General features: G+C 43.2%; 4 protein-coding genes, 1 long non-coding RNA gene, 1 other non-coding gene and 1 pseudogene across 7 annotated transcripts; 3 read left to right on the top strand and 4 right to left on the bottom strand.

Moving 5' to 3' along the window:
- Positions 1–1,384: 1,384 nt before the first annotated feature.
- On the top strand, positions 1,385–2,153 carry LOC133885418 (uncharacterized). The gene has a single exon (XM_062325129.1). The coding sequence runs from the start codon at positions 1,462–1,464 to the stop codon at positions 1,834–1,836; it is 375 nt and encodes a 124-aa protein (XP_062181113.1). The 5' UTR covers positions 1,385–1,461; the 3' UTR covers positions 1,837–2,153.
- Positions 2,154–3,217: 1,064 nt separating this feature from the next.
- Positions 3,218–3,290, top strand: TRNAR-ACG (transfer RNA arginine (anticodon ACG)). Its single transcript has one exon. It is a non-coding gene; the product is annotated as a tRNA-Arg (tRNA).
- A 371-nt stretch (positions 3,291–3,661) lies between these two features.
- On the bottom strand, positions 3,662–7,265 carry LOC133885739 (uncharacterized). Its single transcript, XM_062325481.1, has 8 exons — positions 7,138–7,265; positions 6,162–6,202; positions 5,776–5,850; positions 5,593–5,676; positions 5,192–5,226; positions 4,701–4,786; positions 4,201–4,266; positions 3,662–3,878 (listed from the first exon to the last, which is right to left on the bottom strand). The coding sequence occupies exons 1-8, from the start codon at positions 7,202–7,204 to the stop codon at positions 3,835–3,837; spliced, it is 498 nt and encodes a 165-aa protein (XP_062181465.1). The 5' UTR covers positions 7,205–7,265; the 3' UTR covers positions 3,662–3,834.
- Positions 7,266–9,621: 2,356 nt separating this feature from the next.
- LOC133884157 (uncharacterized) lies at positions 9,622–10,277 on the bottom strand (annotated as a pseudogene).
- A 1,937-nt stretch (positions 10,278–12,214) lies between these two features.
- On the bottom strand, positions 12,215–16,075 carry LOC133885114 (transcription factor VOZ1-like). The gene is made up of 4 exons (XM_062324763.1): positions 15,706–16,075; positions 15,333–15,596; positions 13,264–13,792; positions 12,215–13,183 (listed from the first exon to the last, which is right to left on the bottom strand). The coding sequence occupies exons 1-4, from the start codon at positions 15,967–15,969 to the stop codon at positions 12,528–12,530; spliced, it is 1,713 nt and encodes a 570-aa protein (XP_062180747.1). The 5' UTR covers positions 15,970–16,075; the 3' UTR covers positions 12,215–12,527.
- Positions 16,076–16,833: 758 nt separating this feature from the next.
- Positions 16,834–18,992, top strand: LOC133885313 (uncharacterized). 2 transcript variants are annotated; one of them, XR_009903211.1, is made up of 4 exons: positions 16,834–17,062; positions 17,148–17,251; positions 17,518–18,357; positions 18,424–18,992. It is a non-coding gene; the product is annotated as an uncharacterized LOC133885313 (long non-coding RNA). The 2 variants fall into 2 exon arrangements; XR_009903210.1 differs by having other exon boundaries at positions 17,518–18,992.
- A 1,227-nt stretch (positions 18,993–20,219) lies between these two features.
- LOC133884156 (uncharacterized) lies at positions 20,220–21,794 on the bottom strand. The gene is made up of 2 exons (XM_062323516.1): positions 21,663–21,794; positions 20,220–21,533 (listed from the first exon to the last, which is right to left on the bottom strand). Exons 1-2 carry the CDS (start codon positions 21,792–21,794, stop codon positions 20,220–20,222), a joined length of 1,446 nt encoding a protein of 481 aa, XP_062179500.1.
- Positions 21,795–22,859: the final 1,065 nt, after the last annotated feature.

Below are 22,859 nucleotides of genomic sequence, written 5' to 3'. Positions count from 1 at the left end.
AGTAGCATAAAAGGGTCAAGGGTGACGTGTAGTCATCAAACTACGTCAACTTTGGGCATCAATATCTTTTTATTGATACATCGAGATCGAACATTTGAAACTGATATAGGCAAATTTATATTGAAAAGTGTAGTAGTTCATATTATACCTTTTATTGTTTTATGAAAAAAATACTAGGAGTCAGCGGTAAAATCTATCTTCAGGATCCTGACGACGTCAAAACCATTTTTCCTTTTAACCAGATGGGGAACAACATTACTTTATTAGAGTAGCATTGGATCCTAAGTTTCGAAACTCACAGTAATTAGCCTGTGGTACGGTCATGCACTGCCATCCATGCTCTCTCATTCTATGTAAGATCATTTTCAATAACTATCTTAAATTTTCATCCTCAAAATACTATTACAGCATCCCCTATCACTATTACAGCATTCCCTATTTTTTCCTACTGTAGTAGCACTGGATAGAAGATCTGTTGCAGATGGATTTCCAGTGCTACAATAGACCGCAAAACACTGTAGCACTAGAAAAGGAAGATTTGAGGTCTCTCTTGGAGATGGCCTAAGAGCAATTCCAATTAGCTACCTATTCTCCTTTCTATCTTAAATTTTAGCAAAAATAATTAAAAAAAATCTCTCCAACCGATTTTCTATATAACTCCCTATTTTTTGACATCCTATTTACCCTCTTTTATTCCCCACATCTAGCAAATAAGAGAGGTTACTTATCCACATGTTGCTGCTCTTGTGCAAGTAAGGAGGTTAGAGGAGGGAAAGAGAGAGCGTGTGAGGGTTGATAGATGAATACGCGTTGTAAGAATAGTTACCACATAAATATATATGTTGTAAGAGTAGTTTCATCATAAACGCACACGTTGTAAGAATTTATATGAGCGGTTGCCACATAAGCACGCATGTTATAAGAGTAGTTAACACACAAGCACATATGTTGTAAGAGCAGTTATCAAACAAGTACACACGTTGTAAGAATTTATAAGAGCAATTGTCACATAAGCACACGTGTTGTAAGAGCAGTTAACACACAAACACACACGTTGTGAGAGTAGTTACTACATAAACACACACGTTGTAAGAATTTGTAAAATTAGTTATCGCACGAGCATATACGTTATAAAAGCGGTTGAAAATATAGCCTAAAAATAACATAATTTAAATATGAAACGGTTATTTACTGGTTACAGGATATTAATCAAATAGAAGTGAATGAATTATAGGGAGATAATTTAGAAAACTAGTTAACACATAAAAAATAGAAAGAAAATCTAAATAGTAAATTCTCAATTAAGAGGAATAAAGAACCAGACATAAGGAATAAATTAAAGTTGCTTTAAGCTCGATATATTGTGACCAGCTAACCACCTCGATCTCTCTCTCACTCAAACGAGCGCAGACAGACACACACACACCTGCCTCTCTTCCTTCCTCCTCTCTTACTTGGGCCATGGACATGGACATCGAGCTGTCCACGCCGACCCAGCCCTCCTACTTCTCCGGCTGCATGGCCTCTCCCGCGTGGCTGCCGCCGGGCGTGCGCCGGAGCCCCGCGCGCTTCCAGCTGCTCTCCCGCGACGACGGTGGCCTCGGCGCCCGGCGCGCGTGGAGAGGACTGTTCAGGAGGCTGGTGCGGGAGAGCAAGAGCATCTGCAACCCCAGCAGGGCGTCGCCCGTCGCCGCCACCACCTTCAAGTACGACGCCGACAGCTACGCCAAGAACTTCGACGACGGCCGATGGCAGCACCGCGCCGCCGATGGCCCCGCGCCGCTGTCGCCGCTGATGAGCCGGCGGGCGGCTGATCGATCCGCCGGGGAGTGCTAGCTTAGGTTCTTGTTTATCTTTTCCCGCACTTCTTTTTTGTTAGTTCAGCTTTAGCTGTTGATCTTGAGACGGTAGTTGCAACGCTGGTGTCACGGATGATGCTTTTTCACCAGTCGTTGCTTGTACAGAAGATGGAGATGTTTCAAGCAGTGTTACGTTCTTGCCAAATTCTCTCTCTGTCCGTGCCTCCTTCTCGATTTCCCCTGGCTTCTTGTGAATCGTGATGATCTGAATTGTTATCGTACCCAAAAAAAAAAAACTCAGCTCACTGTCCTAGAAAGCACTCATCAGAGAATAATTTGGTCGGAACTCGGAAGGGAACGAGAGTGGTGAGATAAATTTGTTTAACAGAAAAGTGAGCAAAAAAGCAACGCGATGCAGATCAACCACCTGGGGAAAAAGCATGCGCTAAACCATGATATCGATGCGATCACGAACGAGATAAAAAGGCAAGGGTTCACTCTTCACTGTCAGAGCGATCTAGTCAGCGTTAGATTCAACCGTGTGGAATTCCATGGATCCGGCTTCAATGTTAGCCACTCGCACGGGACAGCACCGCAGTACACACACGCCTTGGTCGTGAGGCAACGCAACCAATTCTGTTGGGTATAGAAGACGACGGCCTTCTGAGAGGCACATGGCCTTTCCGGCACGGCATTGCTTGTTGCAAGAGCAAGAGCTAGCATTTGGTTAGAGTACCAGACTACCAGCATTACAAGCGCAAATAGCTTCTCTCTCACTTCTCAAGGTTGCAAGTGTGGTACTTTCCTTCTGCTCCGGCCTTTCTGGTTTCTGTTGGGAAAAGGGCGTTATTGAGCTACTGTCCAGTGGCCATTGCATCCTGATTCCTAAGGTTCTCAGTTGGTCGTGGTCCGTTCTGATGCCGCGATATCCGTCTCTGAAACTGAACTACAGGGTCACATTTGCTGATACCTTCATAAAGGAACATCAGCAAATGCCATCAAAACTGAAGCAGGGCCTGAAATTTGTAGGAACAGTGTCACTGTTTCAGAGAAAATTTCAAAATATAACACCTCTAGGTGTACAGTAAACATCTCCTCTACATGAACAACATTGAAGAATGCACCTACACAAGTATTTCACACTTACACTACACGTGCATACACACGTGGGCTGTCTAGACTCTGGACCTCAGCTTTGCTGGAGCTTGGTGCCGTGTTGATTTCACTTTGGATGGGTGTCGTCTCCCAAGCAAATGGACTGGTACGTGCTCTTGTTTTTTTTTGCTTAGGCTTTGACCTAGCTGTGCTGGTCCAGACGACCGCCCCGTCAGCTCGTCTTAATCAACCTGCCGCAGAACGATAGCCTCACGTGTTCATTCTTTAATGTTATCTAGTTATTCACACCTCGCCAACAAAGTGACTCCGTGGCCCAATGGATAAGGCGCTGGTCTACGGAACCAGAGATTCTGGGTTCGATCCCCAGCGGAGTCGAATTTTTCATTCCTTTTTTTCCCTTTTTAGTTTTTATTGTTCTATTGTTTTCCGTGTTGTCACGTGTCTTCACATCATAGTATTTATTTAGTTAATATAGAAGATGCCAAGTGTATAAAATAGGCTATAACATTATATTCCGGCTCTGGTAATGGATAAATATTGTGGAACAAAAAGAGTATTTGTAACTCAGCACTGCCCATTCAAACAAAGACGAAAGCACAAATCGAGATTCTACAAATTGAGGGAAACATAACTTGATTCAATCCTTGGATATATTGCACTGATTGTAGCAGGATGTGACGATCTGGGGTTCGATATCAAAAAGTGAAACCACTGTTCGAAAAAGTTGCTATTACTCTACTTCGCCACGGTCAAATTTGACATTTAGTGGCCATCGACAAGCACCTCCACTTTACAAAGCATTGCATACTACTCAAATGGTAAATAAGTACGGTAAAAGGGAGTTCAAGTGCTATCAGAAGCATGGAAACTACAACTAGCATTCAGCTATCACAGCTCCCACAAAACTCTGTTGTCCATACTATGGCAGGTCACTAGCGCTCTTTTGTCTCCTCTCTTCCTTCGCTGCCAACAGTAGCAAGTGTCAGCATATAATGTGGTAGAGCATACAAGCTAAAAAAAATCTACAAGCTTCAGCCTCTAAATTTTGAATAGCTCATGTAAGAACGATGAAGCAAAAGCACTAGTTGTTACTATGCCTATGTTGGTTTACAATGAATCAAGATTCAAGGACTTCTAGGCAAGTCATCGATGGCTTAATGGAAAAACAAGGCAAAAACAAAATTTCTTCAATGGCAGCTGCTGCTGATATAATGCACTAAGGCCTGAATCTTCCAGTACGGTATACCAGCTTGTTTCTAACAGGCAAAAATAGCTAGAGACATACCAGCCTTTTCCTCTTCGCGCTTCTTTGCAGCTTCTGCTCTTTGTTGCCGTATTAAGGTAAGTCGTTCTACATTTCAAAAGGACAGGCAAAAAACATGAGTGCTTTGCAAGTGATCAAGCAACAATGTGAGGTACAAGCAGTAGTCAAATCGAACAATTGGTAAAATATAAGATAGATTATATTTATATATACTAAAAAGTTAGCAGAACAATTGGTATTTTTATTAGTTATGTACAGATAATTATCCCTGGAGGTCTAAGAAGGATTAGAAGTTGCAGATGACATGGAAGTAAATGCAGCAACTTCATCTCCTAAAGCTGGCATACTGAAGCCATAATCACAGTCTGGGCTTGGACAAATGCTCACAACAGCAGGTCATTCCTTCTAGCTATATTTATTCGTGGTGCATTTACATGAGCATTACATAAATAGGATCCGAGTCTAAAAGTGCAGGATCTAAGTACAAAACAAACCATATAACTGAAGAGGCAATGTCTTACCTAAATCTTTCCTAGCCTGTTCTGTTTTTCCTTGCTCCTGAAGCTTCATATAACGCTCATGAGATTTCTGTTTCTCAAGCTCCTCTCTGAAACAAGACAAGTGAAAACAAGATCATAAAAGCTGGTGAACTTCGAGAAATAGTCATTTCTACTGTTTAACTTTTGAAATAATGTATTACAGGTTATCCATAATCATTTGAAGATGACAACTTCTGAAAGCGTGTAAAAAATGTTGTGATTGTCCAACAATTCTAAGAGTAGTACATAGTCCAAAGTTGGTGTCAGTGCTATTACCTATTGGCAAGTCATTTATCCATCATTTCCCGATTCTACCAGCATTTAACATTGGTGTCAACTTAGTTTACAAAAAGATTACAAATATCGGAAGAAACATGATATAAGCAAAATCATCGGCATGAAAACAAACAAAACATAGAATGAAGTAAAAGCATGTGTAATCAATTGACAGGAACGCAAGTGTATGAACCCACCTTTCACGCCTGGAGATGTCACTTGTCTTACCAATCTGCACCAATGCAAAACTAGTTAGCTTAGAAAACTATTATAACAGAGTATCACAACAGACGAGAGAAAGATAATGTCAATATTACATATGGTCAGGATAATATAGGAGGTCACTAGCAGGTTCAGTAAGTACATTGGAGTAAAATCATTTTAGCGTAACTTCACTGTATAAATAATGTGCCATCTCCCTTATTTCAGTTCTCATTAATTCTAATTCAACTATGTTTGCATAGCATATAACTTCACTTAACATATAATTAACGAGTAAATGTTCTTCCTGATGCAACAAGTCTACCACCATCACGGTCCATGAACAACATAACCATACTTGACCGTAGGCAGGAAACAAGCATCAAGTCTGACTTACATCAATGTCCTTGGCTTTTATATTCTTTGGTTTCACCAGGTTTGGATTCTCAATCTCGATAAGACCTTCTGTACCTTTGTGCTTCTGATAGCATTAACAAAAACAGTTTATCACGTGAATAAACATTATAAACAATGGAGGGCATAGACTTGAATGTATGTTTCCAGGAAGAGAATATCTTACTGGTTTCGCAAAATCTTCAGATTCTTCTTCCTCTTCTAGTTCTCCCCTTCTATCATAGACATCCTTTTCAGATTGCTACAATTTGCCAAAACGAGCAGGACATGATCATATAATTGCATTATACATGTATTTTGAATGAAAGAAAATGCTAGCTATACTCATCACAATGCTAGCTATGCTCAGCACTTCAAGTCAGTGATGGATGGAATTATACCATGAAACAGAGCAGGGTTTGGAACACAATTTGGTTGTACAAATTAGGAAATTCAGTATTGAAATCAGAAGTAAATCTTATTGGCGTGTTCAGAGTAAGAAGAGAGAAAACCGAAGCAGCAATTGTTTAATTGAACATTAATACAGCAAGTTGAAAAGAAAAGGGTGTAAACCTTCTTAAAGGTCCTTGGACGACCAGCTGAAGTACCAGCCGCTGCATTCAATTTCACATGAAAGATATGAGAAGGTGTAAAAACAAAGGCTCAACTCAATAGGCTCAAAATACCAAATGAAGAATAACAAATGTTCCACTAAGTTATGTTTTATTTAAAGCAGCAGCCGCATGCCTCAACTTGCTGCAAAATACTTGGTGTTCTCAACAACATACTGTCCAACAGTCCCATCTTAATTTGAAAATCGACAAAGTGCTGGCATTTTTATCAACTGGTTGAATCAAACAGAAATACGTTCCAGAGGAAACATGACCCGATCAGAAGTCATACCATGACACTACACGAACTATGTAAAAAGGTTTAAGCAAGATTAAATTTCCATTGCAACTGCTCCTAGCTGATTAGGCACATCCCACAACCACAAGCACATATATCCACACCGCACCAGGGATCTGGATGCAACAATCTAGCAAAGTAAAAGGGTGATCCTATTACTGTCAATCAAACAGTAACACCTCAAAATCAAACAAGTTCAGGATTGCTCTAAGCCTCTAACTTTCAGGTGCACTACAACCAAGCAAGTCCTCCCCACTAGAAAAGGCATCATATTGCTCTACGTACCACGAGGCCCATGAGACGACAGAAGCACGAAAACCATCACAAGCGCACACAATGCGGGATCAAACCGAACACAGTATCAGGTGAAGATTAACTCCCCACAAGCCCCATCACCCGATCTGAGCTCCCCGTCCCACAAAACACAACCTTTCGATGTCTAACGTCTAGCGCGAGCAACTAAAGCGACTTTCTCATCACGCACCCAAGCCCCCTCCACCTTCGCAGCGCCGATCGTGCGATCGAGCAACCCGAACCAGCAAACCCCAACACCCTGACCACGCGACGTCGCCGGCGAACTAGTTGCCAACCAACCAAACGCGAGCCAAGGCAAGGAGCATTGTGCGTGTAGCCTACGTACCGATCTCCTCTGGAGTGGAGAAGGTGCGCTCCCCCGTGGGCTTGCCCTTGAACTTGCCCTTCGCCATGGACGCGGTTGCGGCGGCGGCTGTAAGGCGAAGGCGCCAAGCCCTACTGCGGCTGCGTGGTTGGTCTCTTGGGGTTCTCGCCGCGTGGGTTTCCGGTGGGGGTTTATTGGGCAGGAGTTCGGGGCCGAACCGACTCGGACAGTCGGACCTCGCCGTGGCCGCTTCGAATTCCGTTGGCTCTCCCGATTGGTCTCAAGTCTGTACGGTAGTACTAGCAGGATGAAAACGGTCGGGAGCTCTACTGCCATTTTCACTTTTATATTTTTTTAACAGAACAGAAACAGAAAAGATAAAAATGAAACAAACATTTGACGGTTATAAAAAACGAACCTATCAAAATAAAAATATCCCTTCGGTTATTAATACTTATCATTTTAACCAATATTCGATTAAACTTTTAAAATTTTAACCGTCAATAACTACCAAAATATTTAGTTTGAAAATATAAAAATCACAAGCGTAGATTTATCTTGAAAAATATTTTTATAATATTATATTTTTATTAGATATTATAACTATACTTTAATAAAAATTATGATCAAAATTGCATGTTAAAGACTGTGAAAAATTAAAAGTAATAAATATTTATGATCAAATTGAGTATATCGGTATCAGACAGAAATTGTTAAATATTCTAGCTAAAAATAGGATCCCAACAAAACAAGCAGGTTGAGGCATTAACCGTTTTTGACCTGTTTCTGAATGTCATTGTACCGTTGGCCGTTTTCATATAAGAATAGGGAAAACAAAAATGATCCGGAAAGTCGCGGCACCCAGGCTTTGACTTTCGGGAGTTAGCTTTTCTTTAGACTGGATTTCGGAGTCAATTTAACTATACAGATAGTCAAAAAAATCATGCGAAAATTATTTAGATCGAAAATGTCAATTAATGGCAATTATTGAAATGCTCGCCATCTGAACCGTGTTAAGAGAATGTTCGTGTTGGGAAATGCATGCGTGCGCGCGCAAACGAATGGTTTCGCAAGGTGGCAAGGGTATGTGAGAATTCCCCTTTGTTCGTTTCACTGAACAGATTTGCTAGTTATCAGTAAATGGATGGCATTTTTCACGAGGAAACAGAATGCCCTGCAGAAACCAATTGGTAAAATATTAAGGTTTGATAGCACTATGTGTTGGGATTTAAATCACAACACAATGAACACGTATTTTTTTATATCAAATGTGTATTCCATTATATCAATGAGGTCGGAATATTTATAACCATATATTAACCATCCAAGCTAATATTATGTTAATGCCTCTATTCATAGGAATATTCTTATATACTACAATTATTATATTATTACAGATTATATCATTATATAATAGTACATATATCAGTTGACCTATCCGCAGCTTGAATATCGACTTTCAAGCTTTCTTTTAGCATAGTTCATCCTAGCCCTTTGTCTTGCATCAAGTGACTCGTCATTTCTTACTGACGCATTTGACAACCTTCATTCTCGCGGCTAAGGCTTTGGCCTTCGGGCTCTACGCTTCGTCCCAAGTGACTCTTCGAGTCTCATTGATGCATTTGACGACCCTAGCTCTTCGAGACCGGAGCATTGATCTTTAGGCTCCTCGCTTTCGCATAGGCTATCCTTTCGGCTTCATACATACGAAATAACTCGACTAATGTGTTAGCTTTGCCGATTACTTTATATCTAGAGTTGGCTGAGAACGGCCAAGGTCAACAAAAGGAACTAAACCATTCCTCCAACAATATGTAAGAGATGTCCAATATTAGCAAGTAATGCCTTCAAAAACATTAAAATAGTTCGATGTTGGAGCAAGAGAACCAGACCGGTTCATCGGCCATCTCAAATATCACCGTGTTGTGGTACGCTACAGAGACAGTGCACACGTGGCCATCCACACGCGCGCGCCTCCTCTTCTAGTCATGTGAGCCCTGCAGCCACGGCGGCACCGCAGCCCCTGCCTCGACATGCTGCTGCACTGACCACAGACGACACTAGGACATCTGTCGCCATCGCCGCCTACCACCGGTGGCACCCTCGCCGGAGACGCTACCGTTCAACATCGGGCGTGTCTGCTGCCTGGCCGTGGCCGCCGTTGCCGTGGAAAGAATGTGAGCGGCGCGCACCCGGTTCTCGTTAGTGAAACCGCAGGTCTTCGTGTTTGTGCACGGCGCTGTGGTCACATCAGGAACAAAACTATTTTGTACACATGGCAGGCATGGATTTTCTTTTTTCCAGAGCAGCATCTTTCCTGGCACACCGTCTCTGGGCGGCGCCTTCTCCTACGCCTGCTCGTGCGTGCTTGGCCCGGTTGGTCCGTCGACAGTCGCGTGGCGCTTGCAGGCCTCCCTCCCTGACCAGAGCGTACGTTGTTGCACCGGCCAGTCCCGCCGCCATGTGCTTCCGGCTTCGCTCAGCGCACAGCCTGAAGACGACCTCTCACGCTGCATGGACCACTGCGCGCTCGTGCGCCACGCCACGCCGGTCTTCCTCGGCCTTCTCCAGCACGGCGGGCGCCACGAGTCCGCCCACCCACACGCCCGGGTAGTGGACTAGTGGTACGCCTGGCGGCAGAGGGTGTGCGCCACCTGGTTGCCCTCCCGGTACACGTGCTGGACGTCACGCCCGGGGAAGGAGCGGAGGAGCCCGATGATCTCCTCCTGCATCGGGACTGGGATTCGCGTCTGCACCTCCTCGCCGCGGAGCAGCTGCACCAGCACGAGGTCGTCACCCTCCACCACCACTCTGTCCAGGCGAAGCCCCCGCGCGAGGCGAAACCCGCGGATCATCTCCCGTGCCTCGACGATGCCGACCGTCGAGTGCTCCGTCTGCTCGGCGAACGCGAGGACCACGCGGCCGGCGCTGTCGCTGATGGCGCCGCCGATGCTGGCACGCCCGGAGCCGTCGTGGTAGACCGAGTTGTCAAAGCTGATCTTGAACCAGCCGCGAGGAGGAGGCGTCCACCGCACCAGCACGGCACGAGAGGGAGGCGACGGCTGGAACGGCCGCGCGGATGGAGACAACGGCTGCACGCGGTGGCAGGCGCTCGGGAAGAACGGCGGTGCAGCGGGGTAGAGAGAGGATGAACAAGCCATAGCTTGTCGATGCCACTCGCAGCCGGCGGGTTTTATCGGGCGAGGAGGAGAGCCCCAGCAGAGTGACTTACAGCGGAGTCCAGTCGGAGTCGGAGTCGGAGCGCGCAATCAACGCAACCTCGTGCTCGCGGCCTCGTGCAGTCGTTTTTTTTTTCCTGAGGGAGAGGGAAGGCCTCGTGCAGTCGGACTCCGAATTTGTTACATACGGCTACTGTGGAGCTCCGGAGGCCCGTGGGCCTGTGCTGAGGATTGCGAAGTACGGGCCGGGCCGCCACCTTTGGGCCTACTAAAGATGATTGTTTTACTATTTCCCTTTCTTTTATAATTTTAGTTTTAATTGTTTTCCTCTTTCTTTATGCTGGCTCGCTAGGGATGCAAGTTTTGGATTTTTAGATAATGGGTCGATCCAAAACTTATTTAAAGCCCCTTATTAAATAACTTAGCTCGAAGGTCCAAAGTCAGATGCATGGATATTTCGTACCCATTGAGCAAAGATGGGTTACGCGCAGTGCAGCTACGTCACTCGGTTCGTGCAGATGGCTTAAACCTACAAATAGGGTAAATTAAAAATTCATCTCCATCTAATTAACTTAAAAAAATTAAATAGCGATCTAGAATTACTCATTAGTTATCCACTTGTATCCATATGTCTCACAGTTTTTCTTTTTGCCACCATGTTCCCTTTCCAATATTCTGAAATAAATTATTTTGACGAAATTGCTATGGTAGCACTAAAAATGAACTGTTTTGCTTCGGTGCCATTATTTTTTTTACCGATTTCAAAAATACCACTGGATTTTCCCCCGTCCTTGCTCCGTCTAGCACTCGGTGCTCCATCCATTCTCTGCCTCCTCTGGCAAGCCGCAGCAGCTTTAAAGCAATCATCAGTTTCCTCCTCGTCTTCCTCAGTAGCTTTTGGCTCGCCACTCGCATGCCACTCGCGCAAACTCATGGCAGCGGCGAGCCAGCAGCTGTTCAAGCCATAGGCACCCGGATCCGAGCGGAGGAGGGCGAGAGGCTCGAGGTCGCGCAGTGTAATCGTTGACGACGAGGTTGTGGTCGGACTCATCGGCATCGACGGCGAGGCGGTGGAGTCGCAGCTCCACGCGACGGCGAAGAAGCTAGAGCTCCGTGTGGCGGTAGAGGTGCTGCCCCTAGATGGCTTGGGTCTGGTGGCACGGCTGGATCTGGTGATGCTGCTCCTCCACCCGCCGCTCAAACGTTGCCGCCCCAACCCATCGAGCTCACAGAGGCTGCTCCTCTGGGGCATCAGGGCCGAGTGCCAACAGCTAGGTGAGGTGAGGGGGTCTGCTGTGAGGCTGCATTGGCTCTGGCTACCGCGCGGTGCAGTCGGCGAACAAGGAAGACAAGGTGCTCTTGGAGTCAATGGAGGAGCAGGAGTCTGTCGGAGGACTTGCTCACCGGAGAAGAAAGGGGTAGGTCTGCTGGCTAACAGATGTTAACGGAGGGATGGTTCAGTGTGTGATCTGGACCATTGATTCTCAATCTAACGGTTTAGTGCTAGATGGAGAAGATATGGACCAAATCCAGTGCTACTAAAGAAATCCCGCAAAAAATAGTGGTACGGGAGCAAATCCGTTCGAATCTAGTGCTACCAGAGCTATTTCGCCAATTATTTTTGATTTCCTATTGCAGTGTTTGCAGCACGATTCTAGTTCGCTTGAGTAATGAACGAAGAGAGTTACCCTTGGTCTAAAAAAAAATGGTCCTGTTCTTGCTTTTGTAGTATATCCGACTTTTTTGTCTTATTTTGTTTACGTTTTACACCCCTTTTTTAGTTTACAGGATAGGGACCGGAGCTTTTGGCAAGGGCAGGAAATCGACTCGATCCAAGAAAATGAACTATTTCCCATGCCGTTCGAACGGCAACCGAATCTGGATTTCACAAGTCCTTAACATTAGTCAGCATATACAAAAGAAAGGGGAAAACATACCCATCTCAATTCAGAACCCAAAACCACTCAAAGAAATTCATAATCAAAAGCCTAATAGCAGTTTTTCTATTTATCTTACACTCGATTGACAGATAGGGCACCGGACTATATTTTACAGTCGAAGTTAATGCCAACTTTAGCATTGTGTTTCAAACATATCAGGCAGCCAGGTCCCCAGAAGAACCAACCAATTACAATTAGAAAAAGTATGGGGCCACGCTGTTGAGCCCCAGCTGATGATGTTAGCGTTCGTGCCTCACAAATGCTGCACAACGTATAAGCTACTGTCTTATCTTCAAGTCCCGTCACTTGGGTGCCAATAGAAGCTGCTTCCTTCCGCTGAGTAACCATGTGGAAGATGAGGTCCATAAATAACGTTTTCTGAATGTGGAAGATGAGGTCCATAAACAACGTTCTCATTCAGAAATGTTATCTGGTCTGCCCGTGGCACTGCTTGATAAGCATTCGGAGCAGTAACTTGACTGGGGGTGTTAACATGTGGATAAACCTTTGCATTGCTACCCTTTTGATTAGCCTTTGGTATGCTCCTAGCAGTCCGTTTATTTTCCACTGGACTGTCCGCGGTAAGCATGACCATTTGCTGCTGGATTTCATTCAGTGAAGTACTAGCTAGTTTTGATTTGGCACTCTTTTTAGGATCAGAAGACTTAAGCTCAAGACGGTACAAGGCAAGAGCATCAGAATCATTGATCTCATACTCAAAAAGATGCCACTCATAGTTGCTGGATGGCTGTGGGTCCATGTAATAGGACCTCTTCAGACCCCCAAAATCTTTCATCACCTGCTTCCTCGATTCATGCCATCCACGGCCACTGTAATCTGGCAGTGACCTTTGCTTCCGGTTGCCACTCTCAAATGCCCTTCTTGAAGTGTCAAAGAATAGCCATTCTCTAAGAGATTCACCCTCCAGAAGAGAAAGATCGAAAAGTTCTGCAATAACAGTACAGAACAAACAGTTAGCATAATAATTTGCTACTATCAACATTAACCTAACATGCTAACAAACTCACCAGGTGCATTCCATGGTGATTTAGAAGTTGCAGCCCCTTCACACACAGGAATACCAACATTCTTTCCTTGGACTTTTGCAATAAGAGCAGTAAACAGCGGCCCATCTTTCAAATCAATACCTCTTGGACGCATCACAGGTCTTGTCCCAAGAAGACCATCATCATTCAGAGCCAAACCAGCATGGTAAGGGTTGCAGTAATCTTGACGCTCTTCCGACCCTCCAACAGGTCGACCACAGTCCCAGAGTGCACATTTTGGCCCCAAATACTGAGACGGTGACGGACGCATTGTTGCAAGCAAATCTGACATGTGGACAAAAACATCTCCAGTATCTTGCACGGAATTATTCGCATCAACATATGAATTAGGAGGCGGCAGATCTAATGGAAAATTGAACTGTTGATGTTCCAGCTGAACGATCCCATGCAGTTTATTGAAGTGATCTTGGTTTGAGTCAGGAAAGCTCATTTTGTAATCATCATCACGAGGAAAATCATCAATACTGAGTTCATGGTCTATATAGTACATCTGCAATCGAAGGTAAGGCAAAGGTTCATTAAAGCTATCAATAGAGAAGGGAGAATTAACATGAACAGGGAACAAAGCCAATGCACAACTACGAGATACATGCACGTAGAGACCAGCACATCGTGTGATTCATAATTTTATGTGTGCCAGCATATGATGAGCAAAGAGTAGCAGTCCACAAAGATATCATTAATGTACATATGATCCATTGTCATATTGGAAAGGAGCATAAGATAGGTCAATAAGGTAGTAGGGCGGCACAATTTAGAACCTACCAATTGGATCAGAAACTCAAAATTTGGACAAGTAATAAATGTAGCAAATCTGATTTGACCAGAGATACAGAAACATAAATCAAGCAGGCCTAAACATGTAATTTTCTAGAGACCATCGTTGTTTCCCATTTACTAATAGCTTAACCACAGCAGAATTATACATTTATACTGTTGTGACTTGTGGTCCGCAGAAACTTAGACAAATAATACTAACACATTACTCAATATCATCAACTGATTTGACTATGTTAGCATACTGAACTACAACAATCCAGTATTTGACACTGCAAGTTGAAACAAAATCATCATTTGTTCGCATCTGAAGGAGCCTGAAGTTAGCTTATGGTGCTGATCTATACTAAGGTCTACAAGGAATAAAACATACAAAACTTATTTCTTAACAAAAGTGAGGTTGATAAAAACCACACTATACTAATAATATCCTTCATTGTAGAATCGGAAGAACAAGCCAAGTCATGAACTTACATCCACAAATGAAGGACATGAGGCACAATATAACGTTGGCAGGATTTTTGTCAACAGCAAATTTAGAACTTGATTAGCAAAATATAAAGCAAACATTGAACAAATGAACAAGGAAAAAGGTTGAATGAACACTTGTACAAATTGATAAGTAGTTCACACCATCAAAGAGTGAGTTTGTAACTAACCATTAAGGAAATAGATTGAATGAACAATTGTGCAAAACTGCAATTTAACAACATGCATACAGAATTCCAGTTGACATCTTTTTGAATTAGATGATAATCAACAGCAACTGAACGAAAGCACTCTATTCATGACCAACCAACACATAAATTTCCTCTAGTGCAAAATGCCTCACTGAAACATCAACGTAATTAACAAATCACTCTAATCCAATGAAAGTCACATGCTTGGAAGGACTACATGGAGAATGCCAGTTGACATCTTTTTGAATTTGATGATGATCAACAGTAATTGAACACAACCAACGCATAAATTTCCTCTAGCACAAAATGCCTCAATGAAACGTCAACGTAATTGACAAATCACTTGAGGGTTACACTCTATCGGTCTATACAATGAAAGTCACATGCTTGGCCTCCATGACACATCGGAATGTATAAGAGAACGGTAATGCTGATCCATAACGGTTGTCACAGACAACACAATTAGCAACTCATCGACAAAAACCAAGAATTCTCACAGACAAGCTCCTTCACATGATCAATCAGGAAAAAAGAAACAATTTTCAACTCGATCACTGAAAATGCAAATGACACCTGATCATTGAACATTGCATTAGCAACAGCAGCCACTTCACCACAATCTCCCTGCGCGCCCCCAGCCACAGCCTCACACTGCTGATCGGGATCGGGCATCCGGCCGTTCTGCCCGTGCTCGTGGCTCTGATGAGAAGCCAGCATCGGCAGTGGCGATCGGGGCACAGCCAGCTTGCTGGTCGCGTCATCGTCCTCCTCGGCCATCGCCAGCTGCAGCAGCCGCAGCGTCTCCGAGGGCGGATCCGAGAACTCCCGGTTGTTCCCCTGCGAATTATGCGGCGCACCAGGAAGACCAAGTCAGAGTCAGATGAGCACCAATCTACAGCACACGTGAGAGGGGAGGGGCGGAGGGCTAGGGTTTGGGGGTACGTACCTGGAGGGAGGAGGCGGGGGAGGGGACGCTGAGCTCGGCGCGCCACTCGCGGAGCATCTGGTGTACCTGCTCCTCGAGGACGGCGGCGTCGGCGGAGCGGCTCTCCTTGCGCGCGGACTGGAGGCCGGAGAACATATCCTGGAGGTCGTCCACGCGGGTCTTGGCACGGTCGCGGAACTGCCGGTGCCGCGTCGACGAGCGGGGCCCCTTGCCGGTCGACGCGGGGTGGGCGCCGGCGGCGGCGGCGTCCGGATCTCCCGGCATCGCGCTGACCAAGGTGGGGGTTTGCCGGGGTGGGGCGATCGACTCGATTCGCCTTCCGAGTTCAGTTTGCAAAGGATGCGTCCTTCCCTCAAGCAAAAATGAAAAAATAGTACGTCATCGTATTGGTTAAAAAAAATAATATATCAGTATATTTATAAATTTATCATTCATATTTCATACTTAAAATCTGATAAAATCTCGAAACGATAGATCCAGACCATATTTGACAACTGAGGTATCGAATATAGGTAATTTTTAGCACCATACTAAATACGGTGCACAGTGCCATATTCAGCACCTCAGCTGTTGAATACGGCTCGATCTGCTGCACGGTCACATCCTATCTCTGCTTTTGTCGCGCGGTATTTTCAGCACATATTCAGCATCTAAGGTGCCAAATACAGTGAGATCGACCTTTTTCAGTGTTTGAGGTACTGAATTCGAATTTTCGAATTTTGAGATGCCGAATATATGTACTAGATTTGTAAATACGTCGATCTGCTGTTTAGTTTAGTAAATATGTTAATATATGTTGTCTACTTTTACATTTTTATTTTTTTTCCTCAAAAAAGTTTCTTTTTTCAATGATTTTTAGAGATGTTTTGATTTAGAAAATTGTAAGGAAATTTCGCCCTTTTATCTTTGCCTTTTGAACGTGTACAACCTAGTTTGAGTTTTAGATTTTGGCACTTGTGTAGATATTTTGATATTTTTTTATTAACTCGAGATGAATAGTATTTATTTAGTGGTCAAAACTTGTGTTTATAATATGAGATTATATTCTAATCTTATTTAGATATATGATAAGATGTATATAAAAATATAGTGTGATGTGTGCCATGATTAATAGTAGTTCCGGCCGTGTGGGAAGCCGGAGGTAGGGATCGCCAATTTCCATCGCTTCTCACATCGTCCATGCTTACTTCGCAGTTCCTGGCGCGAGCCCCTGTCCCTCGCAGCGCCTCCCTCCCGTACCTGTCCTCGGCCACCCGCCCCTCTCTCCCTTAGTTCCTTTGGCTGGTGCACCGTTCTTTGCACCTTGCAGCTGGTTGAACCCTCATCAATCAGTCAGATTCGAATCTCATTTCCGCAGGTATAAATATAAAATCAGTTTGTTTACCCGTGAATAACTCTGCATTCGTCTCCATATTTGGCTGGAAATCTGTCAATTTTGGCAGGTCTAGGCAGTGGGCACGAATCCTTTGTGCTTCAGGTGGTAGGAATTCTCTGCAAATCGGGTTCTTTGTCGAAGGCTGCCATCTTCGTGGTGCACTAGATACATGTAAGACATTCCTATTAATTACTGCTTACCTGATTATAGCAAGAAAATTTCACATTGCAATCAGATTTCAGTGTGTCAAACTAGCAATGTATCTACTACCTTTGATTTTCGTCAATGGTATTGTTTTATAGAATATATATGCTTACATTTTGCTGGCATGTGAACTGCAGATAATCAAAATTTTCTCATCACTACTGCCTTTTCATATTTCCGTGCTTATTCCTCACTGATTGGCATATATCATGTGATTTACCCTGTTTATGTAGTGCCCTTCAATTTGCTTGGGAACAAATTCAGGTTGTGGGCTATGACAGTTTCAGGATTCTATATATGCATATCTGTAGATGGCCTATGACAAGTATGTAAAGTTTTTATTTCTGCCTATGCTAATGAATATCTCCTTTTCTAGAAGTTTCCATGATGAGATCAAGAAAGTACTAGAGTCTAATAGGCTTTCTGAAGTACTGGAGTCTAATAGTCCGTATCAGGCCTGCAAATAGTCAATACAATACTTCCTGACATGATTACAGGCTGCGTTTGGGTTCCCATTCTATTTTGCCGTGATCTGGCTCATAACATTTTGCCATGGTCGTATGTTGATGCAATTCCTGATCAACGCCTGCAAGCATCACAGTCCCTTCCTGCAAGCAGGCAAGGCAAAAACTTTGTAGTTTTTGCCAGGCCTTTAGCCTTTACAAACACTATATTTCAGGTTTTTGCTAATTTGCTTATTAAGATTAATTCCTGAATATTCAACTGTTTATGCGAATCTATTGACATTAATCTTATTGGTTCTTTTGAAAAAATGGTCTGTCTTCGATTTCTGTAAGGAGGTTAGACTAAAAGTTGAGCAAACAAGGTATTTGTAATCAAAGTGCAAGATTCTGGATTCCTTCATCTTCAAACACCATTAAATTTTAGTATTTTGTAAACTACCTACAATCAAGTGGGTATTGATGTTCCCCTCTGCTACATTCCTTCTGTTTGGTTGAAATAGGATGTTTGTGCTCCTTTCATATGATCTTTGTACGATCATTCTAAGATGTAATGTGCTGTGCTGATTCAAATGGATCAAGTTTTATGCTGGCCTAATGATGGCTTGAAAGGTATTCATAATGATATTTTCAAAAGATTTCTAAAAACCCAATACTTCATTTGAAACTCTTCAATAGTCTATATGAAGGTTCATCGTTCTCACCCGCGGGATCTTATTGGAGCCTTGGGTGCATAGCTCTTCTCTTCTATGTGCCGCTTCTTTAATGGAAAGGGATTTTCATCTCACGTGATTAGGGTTGCTTAGTCGATGTGAGGGCAAGCTTGTCTTCAAGATTAGACTTCTATACAGGTTAGTGCATGTAAAACCTCTCTCAAGTTTTACCTTTGGTCCATGTTTTTGGTTCAATGAAAACTTTCTGGTTCATATTCAGTTAACATCTGTTTTTGCTCTGTGGAGAATTGGACAATTTTACATCTGATTTTACTGCACTGTGTTGTCTATTAAATAATTGCCACATCTATACTGTATTGTGTTGTTGCTGTTATTACAATTTATTGATTGGTGCCTATATCTGCTAAACCTTCTTCAAGATGCATATTCAAGTGCACAAAAAACGCTACTATTGTTCTCTTTAGACAGTCAAGTCATCAAAAAAAAAAAAATCCCGTTGGCGTGGTGCATATGTCAACTTGCAATAGCTACCTTTAAAAGCATGCTTAATTGCTCTTACTGTATGCCAGCCTACCAGTGGCGTTGCCAGGAATAAACCATAGGGGGGCCGGCGAACAAGATCAATTTTGTGGACCAAAATTTTCACTTAATCTAATGATAATCAACGAGTACACAAGTGCTAGAGTAATAAGAGTTAGTAGAATTTGATGAAAGCATTGAGGATAACTTCATGACACATTGACATTATATACACAACGGGGTCACAATTTACAAAATATAGGTGAGTAGGTGACCATGGAGACTATCAGAGTAGCACATACAAAATGCAATAAATCATAGGACTAGAACCGTAACACTTATTAAAACTCCACTGTTCTCTCCTTCAGATCCTTGAAATCATTGATAATATCTTCATAATTATAGTGTCCTACGATTTCACCTTCTATATGTACCAGCAAGCTATTTGCGAGGTAGTCATCATCCATCTTGTTGCGCAGCCTTGTCTTAATGATCTTCAAGCTCGAAAAAGCACGCTCAGCACTAGCTGTTGAAACTAGGAGAGTAACAAGCAAACGAAACAATCTATCAATCAAGTTAAAAACCCTATGGCGTCCTGTGTCAACAAGGCATCAACAAAGGTCAGGTAAGGTTGCAATATTTTTCAGATCTTCACTGTTGGAAACCTCAACAACAAAATGATTTAACTGGTACTCTAATCCAATTCTTTCTAGTTGGTTGAAATCAGCTGGGTAGTACTTGTTAACCATTTTGCATATCTCACTAGCTTGGAAAGATACAAATCCATTTTTTTAACCAATGTAACACTAATGGATAAAAGACCCATTACCTTCTCATTGAACTTTAGATTTAATTCAGTCAGCTGAGTGTCAAGTGTTGCCCGAAATATCTCCACTCGAAAATAACGATCATTGGTAAAATGATCAGGCTGACGACAAGCACGACCACCACGCAAAATATATGTTTCCTCCATGTCTGGAATATTAATTTCATGAGCCATACAGAACTCAGCATCCTTCCAAATAAAAGCTTCTCAGCCATCATCTGATCTCATTTTTTCAAGAAGAACTTTCGTGGATTACACAAGACGGATAGCATTCACTATGTCCTGTCTTTTCCTTTGTAAAGCTTGACCAAGTTGTTCAGTGATCTCCAAAATATCTCTTATCATACATAAGATAAATACAAACTCAAAAGATATCAAGTAATTGAAATAAGTATCTCCATCAGCAACGTTTGCACCAGCTGACGAATCAGCAGCTAAATTTTGTAAAACTGAACTTACAGATTGAACATATCCATAAGGGTGGAAATAGAACCTAAGTGTGAACCCCACCTGGTCTCTCCTGGACGTTTCAATGAGCGGATTTGATTTGCTCCTTGACTCGTCTCAAGCTCATCAGTAGCTAGTAAGCGTGCAAGTTCAACCATTTGAGCATCATGGAGCTCATCATGACGCTTTGATGATGAGTCAACTGTGTTTACAATAAAGAGCAGTTTCTGAAAAAATTGGCTAACACCAACCACCTCCCTTGATGCTGCAACAAGAGCAAGTTGTAAACGAAGGGTATAGCAATGAACATAATATGAATAGGGACATTCTCTGAGAAAAAGTGCTTGCAATCCATTCAACTCTCCCTTCATATTGCTGGCATCATCATACCCTTGGTCTCGAAGGTTCTGTACATCGAAGGAATAGCTGGATAATACATGACACAATTCCTCTTTTAGTGTTAATGCTTTGGTGTTCCTTACATGTATCAAGTCAAATAATCTTTCTTGTAAAACACCATCTTCATCAACAAATCTGAAAACAAGTGCCATTTGCTCTCTTTTGGCAATATCACATGTTTCATCCACCAGAATAGAGAACTTTGCATCCCCGATTTCTTCACGAATATGCTTTCTGACTTTAATTGCAAAGATACTCAAGATCTCATTTTGAATATCAGGTGACGTGTACTTGGCATTAAGTGGAGCATTCTCTAAAACAACACTTGCAATTTCAGGATTAAATTCCGCAAGAAGCTTTATCATTTCAACAAAGTTTCCTCTATTTTTTGACTCAGGCGTCTCATCATGACCTCTAAAAGTACGAGACTGAAGTGTTAGCCACTTAACAGTTGCAATTGATGTTTTTAGCCATAGACGGTTTCTTTCTTTCTCCCGATCGCTTATCACTTCCATGATATTTTCTATATGATTCGGTCGATTCAACAAAGTATGACATTCTTTCACTGCATGGAAATTCACTGAACCGATTGCACTGAAAATGACGCTAATGCCCTTGTGGTCCTGAAGGCTTATATTCTTCAGTTTGGGTTGCATTGAACCCAACTTCAAGTATGCCTGCCGCACTTCATCATGTTGGTTGCATGTATACTCCCAAATTTGTGGAAGTTTTGACGGATCTCGCTCTAATAATTCAATGCCTCGAAATACAACAGGTTCATCTGCTGGTTGTTCTTCATCTTGCCTTTGACATTCCAATTCAGTCAAGGGGGCAAGCACTGAACTGACTGAAGGTTGCTCCGTAGGTTCATCTCTTTTTCTTTTGAAGAATGAATAAATGGGTTTCTGAGTAACCATTGCCACCTAAATAAAAGAAATTACCAACTAGAACTAGTCATTAACTGCTAAAGAAACAAATCACATGAACTCAGTCATGTATGAACTATGAAATTAGGTCTAATAAATGGGTTTGGGAATTGGGAGAAGAAGAACCTGGATGGCTTGAGCCTGGAGGGCGTCCGCGGCTAGGCAGCCTTGCGGCGTTGCTATTGGGGTGGGGCGCAACGCCGCCGCCGGGGAATCGCGAAGAGCGCGGAGGTCGGCGAAGGCGACCGAGGAGACCATCAATGGCTCCAGTGGTCAAGCCTGCCTTGATGCATCGTGCGAGTGCGAGGCTGTGAGCTCTCTGATCCCCAATTTTGTGAGTCCACCGGGGAATCGCAGGCTCGCAGGTCGCAGCGGCCGGCGAACAAGACCGCGGAGGCCGTAAATCGGGCAATGGTTCGAGCGATCTGAGAGAGGAGCGATTGTGTGAGTGCGAGGCTCCGAGAGGAGCTCGATGTGTCAATGGCCATGGCCCACGGGCCTCCTCACTCTTCAAATTTTTTTGCACGATAAGGGAGGGCCGGAGCCCAGGCTGACCGATGCTTGCTCCGCCCCTGTAGCCTACTATTGGCCACACTCGAAAGAATCGAGTTGAGTAGTAAGAGCTACTTTGACGTTTAATTGGGCACGAGCACAAAATTATTTTAGTCATGTTCTTTTTTCTCACTTAAACTTAATATCCTCTTTTGATCACAGGTTCAATCATGGCACTGTCCCTATTTCCTTCCATCACCGATTATAAATTTAGTTTTTTTGTCATATCATACTGTGTAGCGTCTAATATTTCACAACTAACTCAGTTCAGAAACATATTACCTTGTGTAAATATATATAAAAAAACCGCACACAATTATTAATACATCTTGACACCCGCGGCAAGTTTTTATAATTTTTTGACTTTCGAAATATAAGAAGCTCGAATTCGCCACGGCACTGCATGAGCAGGAGCAGGACAGGACGCGTACACGCATTTCACGTGCTGCAGTATTGGCTTATTCTGCTGCACGTCCCTGTGATATCTGAAACCGATGGATCAATCTTCTTCCCCTCGTACACATCACGGGTCGCTGGCGCGCGTCATGGGGCCATTGTCCATTGGTGTGATAAGCTGACAGGTCGATTTCCATGGCTGCACCTGCTGAGGCCAGATTCGGTGGTACAGTTTTTTGCGGGTCACTGTAACAGTACTGTAGCAGAATCTTTTTTAAATAATATTATTTTATTGTAAAATTGTAAAATAATATTAAAAAAAGAAAAGTAGCAGAAATAGGTACCAATGAAAATTATATCTATCGATGATATCTA

This window comes from Phragmites australis, chromosome 11, assembly GCF_958298935.1.
Source record: "Phragmites australis chromosome 11, lpPhrAust1.1, whole genome shotgun sequence".
In the NCBI taxonomy this organism is placed as follows: Eukaryota; Viridiplantae; Streptophyta; class Magnoliopsida; order Poales; family Poaceae; genus Phragmites; species Phragmites australis.
Note: the sequence above shows the minus strand (reverse complement) of the source record. Positions and strands in the feature narration are given on the sequence as shown.

What these genes read in the sequence shown, in the direction of transcription:
- LOC133885418 (XM_062325129.1), top strand. Translation starts at nt 1,462, where the DNA reads ATGGACATGGACATCGAGCTGTCCACGCCGACCCAGCCCTCCTACTTC.
- LOC133885114 (XM_062324763.1), bottom strand. Translation starts at nt 15,969, where the DNA reads ATGCCGGGAGATCCGGACGCCGCCGCCGCCGGCGCCCACCCCGCGTCG. An exon ending in CCCCCGCCTCCTCCCTCCAG is followed by an intron (nt 15,597 to 15,705) that starts GTACGTACCCCC and finishes CATAATTCGCAG; the next exon opens with GGGAACAACCGGGAGTTCTC. An exon ending in ATCACCATGGAATGCACCTG is followed by an intron (nt 13,184 to 13,263) that starts GTGAGTTTGTTA and finishes CTGTTATTGCAG; the next exon opens with AACTTTTCGATCTTTCTCTT.
- LOC133884156 (XM_062323516.1), bottom strand. Translation starts at nt 21,794, where the DNA reads ATGGTCTCCTCGGTCGCCTTCGCCGACCTCCGCGCTCTTCGCGATTCC. An exon ending in TCCAGGCTCAAGCCATCCAG is followed by an intron (nt 21,534 to 21,662) that starts GTTCTTCTTCTC and finishes TCTTTTATTTAG; the next exon opens with GTGGCAATGGTTACTCAGAA.
- LOC133885739 (XM_062325481.1), bottom strand. Translation starts at nt 7,204, where the DNA reads ATGGCGAAGGGCAAGTTCAAGGGCAAGCCCACGGGGGAGCGCACCTTC. An exon ending in CTCCACTCCAGAGGAGATCG is followed by an intron (nt 6,203 to 7,137) that starts GTACGTAGGCTA and finishes AATTGAATGCAG; the next exon opens with CGGCTGGTACTTCAGCTGGT. An exon ending in GACATCTCCAGGCGTGAAAG is followed by an intron (nt 4,787 to 5,191) that starts GTGGGTTCATAC and finishes GTCTTGTTTCAG; the next exon opens with AGAGGAGCTTGAGAAACAGA.